At 36.5% G+C, this 12,395-nt stretch overlaps 1 protein-coding gene across 1 annotated transcript in view; it reads left to right on the forward strand.

Moving 5' to 3' along the window:
• The window catches only part of LOC115412803 (leucine-rich repeat and calponin homology domain-containing protein 1-like), a 100,142-nt gene that overhangs the window by 46,312 nt on the left and 41,435 nt on the right, over positions 1-12,395 (forward strand). Inside the window, exons 2-4 of the mRNA XM_030125464.1 lie at positions 2,951-3,095; positions 7,906-8,032; positions 11,354-11,459. Coding sequence (XP_029981324.1) covers positions 2,951-3,095; positions 7,906-8,032; positions 11,354-11,459 — 378 coding nt within the window. The remainder of the gene's footprint in view (positions 1-2,950; positions 3,096-7,905; positions 8,033-11,353; positions 11,460-12,395) is intronic.

The raw sequence follows: 12,395 nt of genomic DNA on the forward strand, positions 1-12,395 counted from the left end.
TTCACACAAGCAACTTATGATGGCAGTTAGTTCAAAACAATCCTCTTGCACTTTCCTGATAAAGTATATTAATTATAATTACTTACACCCAAGCCACAAATGATAAAATAAAGCAAATAATTATAATAATGAAGTCAAACTGTACCGTTGAAGTACCGGATCAATAAACATAAGTATCAGTAAGAGTAATAGTATTGATAAAATCTTAATGATACCCACCCCTACAAACGTCATGACCCTGGTGACTTTCCTCTATAAGCTGAAGTGTCTTCGTCCCATTCTGGAGTCTGTGTTCTCTGAATGTGGGTGGAGCTTTGACCTCTGGTGACCTGCTAACCAGCAGTACACATTAGTGTGAATGATGGTGTCTAATTGAAGGTTGTTCGTGTCCTAATTAGCGAGGAGACGCTTAAAAATAAGACTCCGACTGTTGTTGGGCAGGGCAAACACAGGTCAAGTTGTCAACACTCTTATTTTTACAAACGTGAGATGTTTCTGACTCATACAGTCTGATCAAGAACACCAAATCTAAAATGCAAAACAACTTTTCCATGATTGTTGCCTCCAAAGGAAATGAACTCTTGATCTGTTGTCGCTCCATTAACAAAACAAATGTGCTGCTGTGAGGCCGGCAGCCTCAGCAGAACAATGTGGAATAATTTCCCTGACATTTCTTGGCCTTATTTGGCTGCTGCTGATAACTGCACTGGAGGTTGTTGTTTCTGAGCTCCAGCAGGATGTGATGTCAGCAGCACTGGCCTCCAGTGGCTGACCTTTGACCTACTGCCAAACGTTGACTTCCCCGTGGTCGATGACAGATGGGTTGTGGATCTGGATCTGCACATGAGTGGACTGGGAAAAGAACAGCGAGAAATCCACTGGTGATGGGTTTTAGATCTGTCCACTACTAGAAACTGTTCTACTGTCAGGAATTACATTAGACAGGAACATCAACCAACATGAACAACTGGAAAAGACAAACATATTCATTCATTCACTTTATTAAGGACACCAAAACTAGGTTCATAGGATAGGTAAAAACAAACACAATAAAAAAGAAAAGAAATGACATAAATCCATATGCTACTTGCACATAAAGGCTCGATTGCATTTTAGATGTAAACCTTATTGATCTAATCTTGGGACAGACCAGATATGACTTTATTGGTGGCTGATATTTCATTATTATGGTCCAGAATAACAGACACTATATGGACAAAAATATTTGGACACATTGAATTCAGGTGTTTCTTTTCTGACAGGGGTCTGGGATAGAAAACAAAAATGACTGAGGGAGAAAATTCTCCCATTAAAACTTTAAGGAAATATTGATGTTTTTAAATGATACAGACAAAAGTATTGGGACACATTATGTCTAGAGCTCTAAGATGTCCTGTTCATGATGATTTGAGATAAAAACATCAATATTTCCTTAAAGTTTAACAGGAGATTTTCTTCCTCAGTGAGATGTGAAGAAAGTAGATGGTTAGTTGTGGTAGAAAATTATTATTTACAGTAAGAGCATTAAACATATTTTAGAAATTTAGAGGAATTTGAAATCATACACTCAAAATCAATGTTGACAGAAATTAAGTAAAAGCTATCTCTGAGGCATTTGGGAAGCAAAGATAATTTAAACCAACTAACCAATGCAATGATATTTATCCCAATATAAAACTATATTCTGACATTAGTCATTATTGTTTTGTATCCCAAAGCCCTGTTAGAAAAGAAACACCTGAATCCAACATGTCCACATACTTTTGTCCATATAGTTTATATGACTTGATTTGGGTTATTATGGTCCAGAATGGTCCATCTCACTATCATTTTAAATATCAAATGTGATTTTCTGCACACATCACTGCGTCTTTGTCAACTAGGAAACACCTTCACATTTCCATATCCACCCACTTTGTTTAACATCCTCACTTGAGTGCAGAGCTCTTCATCATCACACACACAGTTTGCAGGAGAGGCTGGTTGTTCAGCTTCTTTATACTGACACTGAACTGGGAGGACTGGTTTCCTGTATCTTGCACCATCCAACTGGAACAACCTGCAACGCACTTAGAAGCTAGATTTCTACACCGCTTTAAAGCTCAAGTAGTCTTTTATTTTCAACACTTGCAGCTTTTTTATGAATTTTTGTGTCAATTTTGTGTGTTTATGTGAGCGAAGACTGTCCTGTTTGATTGTAATCAGTTCTTTTGTAAAGAAATTTTTGAGTGAATGAATGTACTGGCTTCATATTCTGTACATTAATGGCAGGACTGGGTGAAATGAATATGAAGAGTTTTGACTGTATTTGTCGTATGTGTTGTCAGATTTCCATCACAAATATGGTCAGATTATTGTCCAAAGCAGCGTGAAAAAACTTTAAATAAAAATGTCACTCCATTTGTAGCTTTGAGTGAAATATCTAAAAAATGAATGCATCAGTCATGATTCGGTATGATCCAAAATGTTACGTTTCTTATCACTTTGCTAAACCCTATTTTATTAGTCTTTGGTACATTTATTTGTGTATTTGGACCCTAATAGTTCATGAAGTTTGAAGCTATCTTTATATTCATTCCGGCAAAACACAAGTGGATTTCTACAACCTGTTTTAATTCCTGCTTAATTTGTTATGTTTTATAACTAGTTACGTCACGACATTTTAAAGGGCCAGCACTCCAATCCACCTTTCTGGTGACATTATTCAGAAATAGGGTTGAGGATGGACCTGTGGTGTTGAATGAATAAAAAATTCAGACCCAAGCAGAGCTTTTACAGTTTATGTAGGCCACAGGGAAATGTTTGAAAAGGCATAATTCTATTTAAAAAAGCAAAATATCACTCCTTTAAGTTCTTCCTCTAACTTTGTAGCTAAACTGTGACATCGTCTGATCATGGGTGGTTTCACTGTTAAATATTAAACTGACGTATCTGTATTTTCTCCGTCCAGATCTGTCAAAGAACAGACTGACCGACGTCCCTTCGGAGATTTGCCAGCTGGTTGCCTTGGAGACCCTAAACCTGTATCACAACTGCATCAGGACCATCCCCGACAGCATCATCAGCCTGCAGTCACTCACCTCCTTAAACCTCAGGTATGTGGTACATACACCTAAGTACTTCATGCAGATACTCAGAGGGTAACAAGTGGATGAATCGTCCTTATCGTTTATTCTAATTAAAAACTGCTTTATGTTATACAGCATCTGCAGGTTCTTAAAAAGCTGTATAGTGTCAAAATTCAGTTTTTCAAATTAAATATTAGGTCTTATATGTTATCATCTGAACAAACATTTAATCTAATTTAACTGGTCCATCTTTTTGTAATTTTTTAAACCAACCACTGAACCTAATAAAGTCTTTTTACTTTATACTGTTTATCCTCTTGGACCCTGGTTGACCCCAACTCAAACAAATGAAGGCCTGTCCCCAGATAATCGTCCCCATATAATCGCCCCCAAAGTAGAAGTTGGAAGTTGGAATCTGTTACAAGCCAGGTCTCTAATAAAGGCCTGGGGCAATGTTGACACATACAATCAAAGGCTGGTCCCCAAATATAGGCAAATTAAACAAAATAATATGGATAAATTTAGTGGCACTTCTATTGATTCAGTTTAATAAACAATAAAAATATCCATTGATCTACTCCTGTACAAGACCACAAATACACTATGCTTTATCTTTTATATTTAAATACTAAATTTAAAAAAATATGTATTTAACTTGAATTCGGTTACCTATAATCAAGAAAAATGACAGTTTAGTGTGTGAAACCTGTATAAATGCTGCTGTGTTAGCAGTGACTGCACACTCACAAAGCACAGTGACACATAATAAAGATGACAGAACGTATTTAATGAGGTATAATACCTGCTAAGTGTGTGTACATGCCTGTACAGTGTAAACGCAGCATGACACTGAATCAGCGATGAGGCTAAAATGAAGCAGGATTATTGTCCTTTGACGTCGCCGACGGTGTATTGTGTGTCAGCTTACGGTCATCGCACTTCCACTGTTCTGCCTCACAGCTGCCACTGTGTGAGTCACTGCAGGTGTGTGTGTTCAGTCTGACCAGTGTTGTCGGGGTCATGTTTTGTTTTTGTGTGTGTGGACAATGTAGCCAAAGTGTGGAGAGTGGAGGTCTGTGTGCACATGCAGCAGCCGACTGCAGCATTGCTCTGACCTTCACTGAGCTGGAGGTACGACGGCTGGAGTCACTGCAGCAGATCTGTGAAGACGAACAATGAGCACGGGCACGAAAACACGACAATGTATAGACACATCAGTGGGAAGTGTTTCCATCACCACATCAATGACACACCGAAGCATTCTGTCATAGTCTGTTACCCAACAGCCTGTCACGGTGCTCAGTTATTTAATTAATGATCGGCTTAGATGTGCTTTAAATCCTAATTTCCCCTGAAAATCTGTATCTTTAACCCTTTAGCCCCTGAAGCATTATTTCAGTGAAACGTGTGTGTTCAGGTTCATTAAAGCTGCTGTGAGTATGTGCTTGTGTTCCTTTTCTTCAGTGGTTATGCTTTACTGTGTGTTTTAGAGTCAAAACAGGTGCAATAACAGAAAAAGACAAAGAGAGGAATTGAAGTTTGACAGGTTTGGACTAAATAAGGCACTTAGAATGTACATCAACAAGAGATTTAGGATGTTGAACATCAACTGTGAACTGGAACACACTGAACAACAATAGGTATTTGAATTTGGGCCCAGTAGGTTTTGTTTGGGGCGCTTTTTTCCTAAATCAGTCCAGCTGATTTTTGACACCTGGTTGAACTCCAAAAAGCTGTTACATGGTCAAAACTCTGTACAAAAGCAGTCAAAAAAATTAAGGAAGAAGTCCAAATCATCTATTTTTATAGTGAGTCTGTCTCACTCTTTGCTCTGTGTTTTGCTCCCCATTTCCACAGGTATCGGGGTATGTACTGAGCATGCTCAGATGTCTATGGAAAGGACAAGGCCTATTCTATCAGCACATTTTGAAATGTTTCCTGTTGAGCAAACGGTTGAATTTATATGAATATTTAAAATAAATTGCATTCAGAATGCTCACCACAGACACGTCAGGTGTTAAAGGGTTAAAAACATAGTGAGTGTGTTTTCTTTGAGTAACAATGAGAAAGACTTTTTCACAGTTTGTCTCTAGGAAGATGAGGGTTATTTTTAGCTTCTTTAAAGTGGAACGGATTAACTTTTACAACAGAAAGAAAGAGACTACTTTTGTTTATTTTGGATCTCATTAAACTATATCGTTGTTTTCTAATTAATTGATAAAGACCAATACAAATGAGCGGACATATATGTTCATAACTGTGTGTATGTGATCTGTATATTGGGTGGGTTTCTGCTCAGATTAAAGATGCTTAGTTTGCAGTTTTATTAAGGGAGTGAGCAAAGTGCTGCATAAGCACATAGTGAATATAAAGTCTACACAGACCTGCTTAATCGTATGTAATATCAAAAAATAAATACATAAAAAATAAAGGCAATTAAATCATTTCATATCTGTGTCCATATTTCTTGCGAAGTTGTCACTTGTGCAATAAAATCAGAAGTTCTTCAGAGTAAATAACAGTCAAAAACTTCAATACAGTTAAATAGTCTTCCACACTTAAACTAAATTTCCCTTGCAAAAAATGTCATATATTTTCTGTATTTATTGATTATTACTGTTTCTATGGAGTGCTACTTCATTTTTTTTTAATATATACTTTTGTGTGGCGTATCCTACTGTGCAAATGTCTTGGGCCCTCTCTACATTTGTTGTTTTTTTCAGAGCTGAAATGATCATACATACAAAAAACCCCCATTATGATTATGATATCGACAGGTTTATGGATATGAGTAAATATCTAAAGTAGCCCTTTTTCCAGAAGGTGTTTGAAGGAGCGAAAGAGGGAGGGAATGTCTGCCACCAGTGGAAAACTGAAAAAAAAAGCCACTGTTTTTAATCAGGGATGAACAGCTGCATGTGAACAGCAACATTAATGGACCTTTCATTTCCTTTGACCATGAAAAGCCACGTGTCATGTTGTCTGGGCTGAGTGTTTTGGAGTTATTCTAAGAAGGAGTGATGAGTAAAATGCAACAGAAATGTATAAAACAACTGGAGCGTCATCAGATGAGTCAGTAACAGTTAAGGAGAAGTTACTGCAGATGGAGAACAGAAAGTAAAAGCCTCTATTCATGTGCATATCTTCACACGTTCAGATGTTGTGATAACTTTTGTTTCCCCTTTACTGTCTGAGACAAAATAAGAAGATAAAAAGTCAGTCATTTAAGTTGAATCCAACAGCATTAGCCTAAAGTTTGATGGTGTCGGGTCGAGTTTAGAGTTAACTTTGGTGACTAGAGGAGACATGTGGAGATGAGTCAACAGGAAAAAGGATTAACTTCAGTTCCATGGATGTTCACATGGGACTTACTCAGATCACCCTCAGTATTATTAAACACTACACTGGTCTGGGTCACATTCTGCTGTTGATGCTATCGACACTATGTGGACAAAAGTATGTGGACATGTTGAATTCAGGTGTTTCTTTTCTAACAGGGGTCTGAGATACAAAACAATAATAAAAATGATAATATCATTGCATTAGTTAGTTTGGTTTAAATTGTTATCTTTGCTTCCAGAATGCCTCCGAGATGGTTTTGACTGATGTTTATAAACTATATGGACATAAATATTGGGACACATCATGTCTACAGCTCTAAGATGTCCTGTTCATGATGATTTGAGATACAAACATCAATATTTCCTTAAAGTTTAATAGAAGATTTTTCTTCCTCAGTGAGATGTTAAGAAAGTACCGTATGTCCCAAAAAAATTACAATTGGATTTTCCGCATAGATAACTTTCAAAAATCATTTAACAATCTAAATCTTGTCTTTGCCAGGATGCCCTTGGAAAAGAAATTTTTAATCTCAATGAGGTTTTCCTGGTTAAATAAAGGTAAATAAATAAATGCTATTTCAGGCTATGAAGCTATAACGTGTTACCTACATCTTGCAGAAAACCCCATTTAATTTGATTTAGTGGTCACAGATAAATGTGGATCTTTGTAAAGCATGTCATGGGTTCGTTTGTCACCTCCCCTGAATTGCATTTTGATTTCGATTTACTATTTTTAAAGTTATCATTGCAGAATGTCTGATTGTAATTTTTTTTTTTATGGGACATACGGTAGATGGGTAGTTGTGGTAGAATAGTATCATTTACAGTCAGAGCATGAAAAATATTTTAGAAATTTAGGCAAGGCAAGGTGGGTTCATTATTTATTTAGAGGTACAACATTTAAAATAATAATCATGGATAAAAAAAACAAAATCAATGTTTAGAGAAATGAAGTAAAAACCATCTCTGAGGCATTTTTAAGCAAAGATAACAATTAAAACCAAACTATCCAATGAAATGATATTTATCCCAATATAAAACTATATTCTGACATTAGTCATTATTGTTTTGTATCCCAGACCCCTGTTAGAAAAGAAACACCCCATGACATCACAATATGCAATTAGATGAGTACATTTACTCCGATCATAAACTTTGGGTCATAGCCGATATTTTTTGTGAGTTGCAGTATGAGGTTATCTATAACTACTTCCAAGACACAGCTTTTTACTTTTTTTTTTTTTTTTTTTTTTTTTTACTTTTATTGTTTCATTTTTGAGATTTTACAACACAAACATTTACAGCATAGTCTCAGTTGTCGTTCTGTATATTGTCCACTTTTTCCATCGATCTTTGCATGTTTCTTGATGTATTCTTATGATATAACTAAGTCTCTCCATGTTGTGAATTTAATGACAGGTGCTGGACAAACACAGTCACATGACAGTTGTTGGTCGTGTGGATGTGAATGTTGGTTTTTGTGTTTGTGTGTGCAGTCGTAACCAGCTGGGCGCCCTGCCGGCCTGTCTGTGTGGTTTACCTCTGAGAGTCCTCAACGCCAGCAACAACAAGCTGGTCAGTCTGCCGGAGACCATCGGACAGCTGCACAACCTCATGGAGCTGGTGAGACGCATGTTCTGTATGTGTGTCTGTTATTACTATGTGGACAAAAGTATGTGGACATGTTGAATTCAGGTGTTTCTGGGATACAAAACAATAATGACTAATATCAGAATATACTATAGTTTTATATTGGGATAAATATCACTACATTGATTAGTTTGGTTTAAATTGTTATCTTTGCTTCCAAAATACCTCAGAAATGGTTTGGACTTCATTTCTCTCAAATGTGATTTTTTTTTTTTTTTAAATCAATGACTATGATTTTAAATGTTCCACCTCTAAATTTCTAAACTATTTTTCTAGAGCTGCAACAAGTACTCCAGTAATTTGAGTACAAAAAAAATCCTCAAATCCTTTTTTTTGCCTCGAGGATTCATTTAATTGTTAATTTTGTTTCAGTTGTCACTTGACTTTTTCAGTAAAATCTATCATTAACTGAATAAAAAACCAAGTGTCTAAAACCGTATTTTGATCATGACACTTAGTATTTTGTTCATTTCTATTCATTTTATTTATTATGGTATTTGTTTCTGTTCATTTTCTAACTTATTTTATTTACTTTCTGCAGTTTTTCTACTTACCTCAGCATTGTTTTTTTTTTAATCCATGACTGATTTTAAATGTTCTACCTCTAAATTTCTATAATATTTTTGTACTCTGTAAATAATCATTTTCTACCACATCTTACCATCTACTTTCTTCACATCTCATTGAGGAAGAAAAATCTCCCATTAAACTTTAAGGAAATATTGATATTTTTTTTAATCTCAAATCCTCATGAACAGGACATCTTACAGCTGTAGACATGATGTGTCCCAATATTTATGTCCATATAGTTTATAAACATCAATATTTCCTTAAAGTTTAATGAAAAGAAACGCCTAAATTCAACGTGTCCGCATACTTTTGTCCATATATGTGAATATGTGATGGAGTTGTTGTGAATATTGTCGACCACGCGCCGTCTTCACCTGATTCCGCCGCGGTCACACCGCAGCTATGGCGACCGCTGAGTCGTGAGCCGGATTATTGTCCTGATGACATTAGATCCCTTCACCAGCAGCGTTTAAAGCCGTTTATTGGCCTCCATGCGTGACTTTACCTGGACACAAAGACTGCACTCAGCTCCGAAGGGCTGAATTCAGTTCAAACTAAGTTTTGCTGACTTGGCGTTCGTCCTTCATTGTCGAGTTCTGAACTTTCAGTCAACCCTGTTGGTTTTTATTTACTGTTCTGCCTAAGTGTTCCAACATTAAACTGCTTTAAACAAGGCTTTGATGGAGTTTGCATCCAGGGTTATTTGTGTAACCAGTGCTCAGAGTAAAGCTGTGTGAGGTTCCAGTTGTAGGACTTAGACTTTTGTTTATTCTGAACTCAGAGCTGAACTTTGTGAAGACATGTCTGTTGCTACGTAGCAACACAAATGACTGGAGGTCTAACCTGTACTTTATGTTTGGATCTGATCCAGTTAGAGCAGCTTAAAGGCACAAACTATGATAGCAGTGTGTTTTATTACCTATTTAATGTGAACTGACAGAATAAATAGTCCGTATAAATATGGGCGATATAAATATCCATCAGGGTTCGTACACATTTTTCAAGATCAAATGCAAGCGTGTTTAAGGGTCATTTTCCAATTTTTCCAGCACTGCACCTTATCACTGGGATAAAACAATATCTACAGGAAAACATGTACTCATGATTATTTTTTTTCACTTTTTATCACAGTGATGTATGTTATATTATCCTATAAACATCAAAAATTGTGTTTTATAATAGCTAAAAGTTTAGAAAATTAGAGGAGAACACAAAGTTTAATCCAAAATCAAAGGGAAGCCACTTTGCGTTCTTCAGACAAACTCACACTGAAACATACATTAAGATAAAAATGCACCTGGAGTCGACCTGAGAACACCTGGAAATGTACTTTTTTGACATAAAATTTTATTTTTCAAAATGTACCTCTCTCTGCAGGGGCGCCGCAACCAGTTGTGGGCCCCATGAAGGTAAACGTTGTGGACCCTTCATAAAACTAAGTTTCTTGCCGATCTATAGGACCAGGGTGGGGTGGGGGGAATACGTGGGGATGCGCAGTCTATAACTTACGTCACTTACACTGGCATTAAATAAAACTGAAGCTGAAATTATAAGGAGCGTTACTGTCACCTACTGTATGTCCAGGACCAGCGTTAAAAGCCCAGAATGGACATAAACACTGGATCTTACAAGGTGCAGATGTCAAACATATGGCCCGTGGCCAAAATTGGCCCACCAAAGGGTCCAATCCGTCCTGTGGTATTAATGTTTGAAAAGCAAAAATAACGCTAAAGATATTAATGGTGTTAAAATCATTTTAGTTCGTGCTCCACATTCAGCTCAGTATGATCTGAAGTGGATTGGACCAGTGAAATAAAAACAGATTAACCTATAAATAATGTCAACTCCAAATTTTTCCCAATGTTTTAGAGTGAAAAAAGCCAGTGAATAACATCAATATCAATACATCAATAATAACATCAATAGTTATGCTGCTGTGAATGTTTACATTTGTTTGTTTGTCCCTAATTGTTTTGGCATTCAATGAGGCAGGGTAACTGTGAACTGAATTGCCCTTCTGGGATTAATAAAGTAATCTGAAACTGAATATCCTGAAATTTCTTAAGAGAAATAAGTGCAATTTTAATAATATTCTGCCTCAAACATTTAGTAACAGAATATTGGTACAATTACACTTATTTCTCGTAAGACATTTCAGGTAGTTGTGAAAGCATAGTTTTTAAATGTCAGCATTTTTATGTCGTTTTACTTTTTTATACTAAAAGAGAACATTTTGGAGTCATTATTTCAAGGTTATGATAGTATTTCACTGGTCTGATCCACTTGAGATCATATTGGTCTGAATGTGGAACATGAACTAAAATGATTTTAACACAACTGACTGTTAATATCTTCAGTGTTATTTTTGCTTTTAAAACATTCATCCCAGGGGCCATATTGGACCCTTTGGTGGGCCGGTTTTGGCCCACAGGCCGTATATTTGACACCTGCACCTCGTAACATCTGGTGTTTATGTCCATTCTGGGCTTTTAACGGGGGTGCTGGACACACAGTAGGTGACAGTAACGCTCCTTATAAACACAGCGGTGCAACAGGGCGACCTCTGTAGTTATTAACAGCTCAGTTAAAGGTACCATTACTGGAATTAAATCCTTCTAAATCCATTTAAATCTTGCGCTGGTTCTTTAATAAACTGTCAGAAACTCCCCTACCTCAGACTGATGCATCCATGAGTGTAAGTGTTTGTTTGGTTTCTGTTTACAGGACATCAGCTGTAATGAGATCACGGCTCTGCCTCGACACATCAGCAGACTCCGAGCGCTGCGGGAACTCAATGTCCGACGGAACCTGCTCTGTGTTCTACCTGAAGGTGAGTTCGTGGACAGAGGAACCATGACGACACCTGATTTTGGAATTTTTGACAAATTTTTGAACTATTACAAATTAGCCTCTACTGATAATGGTCCATACTTTAATGGATTATAACGTGAGAATGGTTACAGATATCAATATAGTTCCTATTGATCACCGATAGGAAGTCATATATGGACTTTCATTTGGGTCCATGACCTTTGACCTTGACTGACCTTGAAGGGTCAAACTCAAGGTCACCAGTGTCTACATTTCAACAGTCTTCTTTCCGGAAACTACTGGTCAGATTCATTTCAAGCTTTATATGTAGCTTCCTTTGGACAATGTTTAAAAAGTTTGTTCACAGTTTCGAATTTTTGACAAATTTTTGAATTACTAAAAATTTACCTCTACTTCTAAAGGTGCATATTTTGATGAATTTTAACATGGAAATGGTTAGCGATATCAATATACAGTCGTGGAAAATATTATTAGACCATCAAAAGTCATCAAAAACAATGGTTATGCAATTGAGTACTAACTCCTGTGTATGTCATGTGACTAAAACAGACAGAAAAGAAAACATGGAAAGCCTAAAAGCACTGTTTTTGTCAGTACAATGACGCAGATATTGATGGAAGAACTGAAGTGATTTTGGTTATTATCAAGAAAACATGGAGAATGGATAGATATCAGCTCTGAAATTAAACTACTATGAGCTTTTTTTGTTGTTATCATTATATTTGTCCAAACAAATGGACCGGGCATTAAAATGAACAAGAAATCGAAGAAAACAAGGGTGGTCTAAGAATTTTTTTTCACAACTGTAGTTCCTATTGATCACTGATAGAAGTCATATATGGACTTTGATTGAATTAGCAGAGTTCTGCTCCAGTGAAAGTACTGCCCACTTCTATTGTTAGATTAATCTGCATCCAGACCACAGGACTGGAAC

Source organism: Sphaeramia orbicularis, chromosome 21 (genome assembly GCF_902148855.1).
Source record: "Sphaeramia orbicularis chromosome 21, fSphaOr1.1, whole genome shotgun sequence".
NCBI classification, from domain to species: domain Eukaryota; kingdom Metazoa; phylum Chordata; class Actinopteri; order Kurtiformes; family Apogonidae; genus Sphaeramia; species Sphaeramia orbicularis.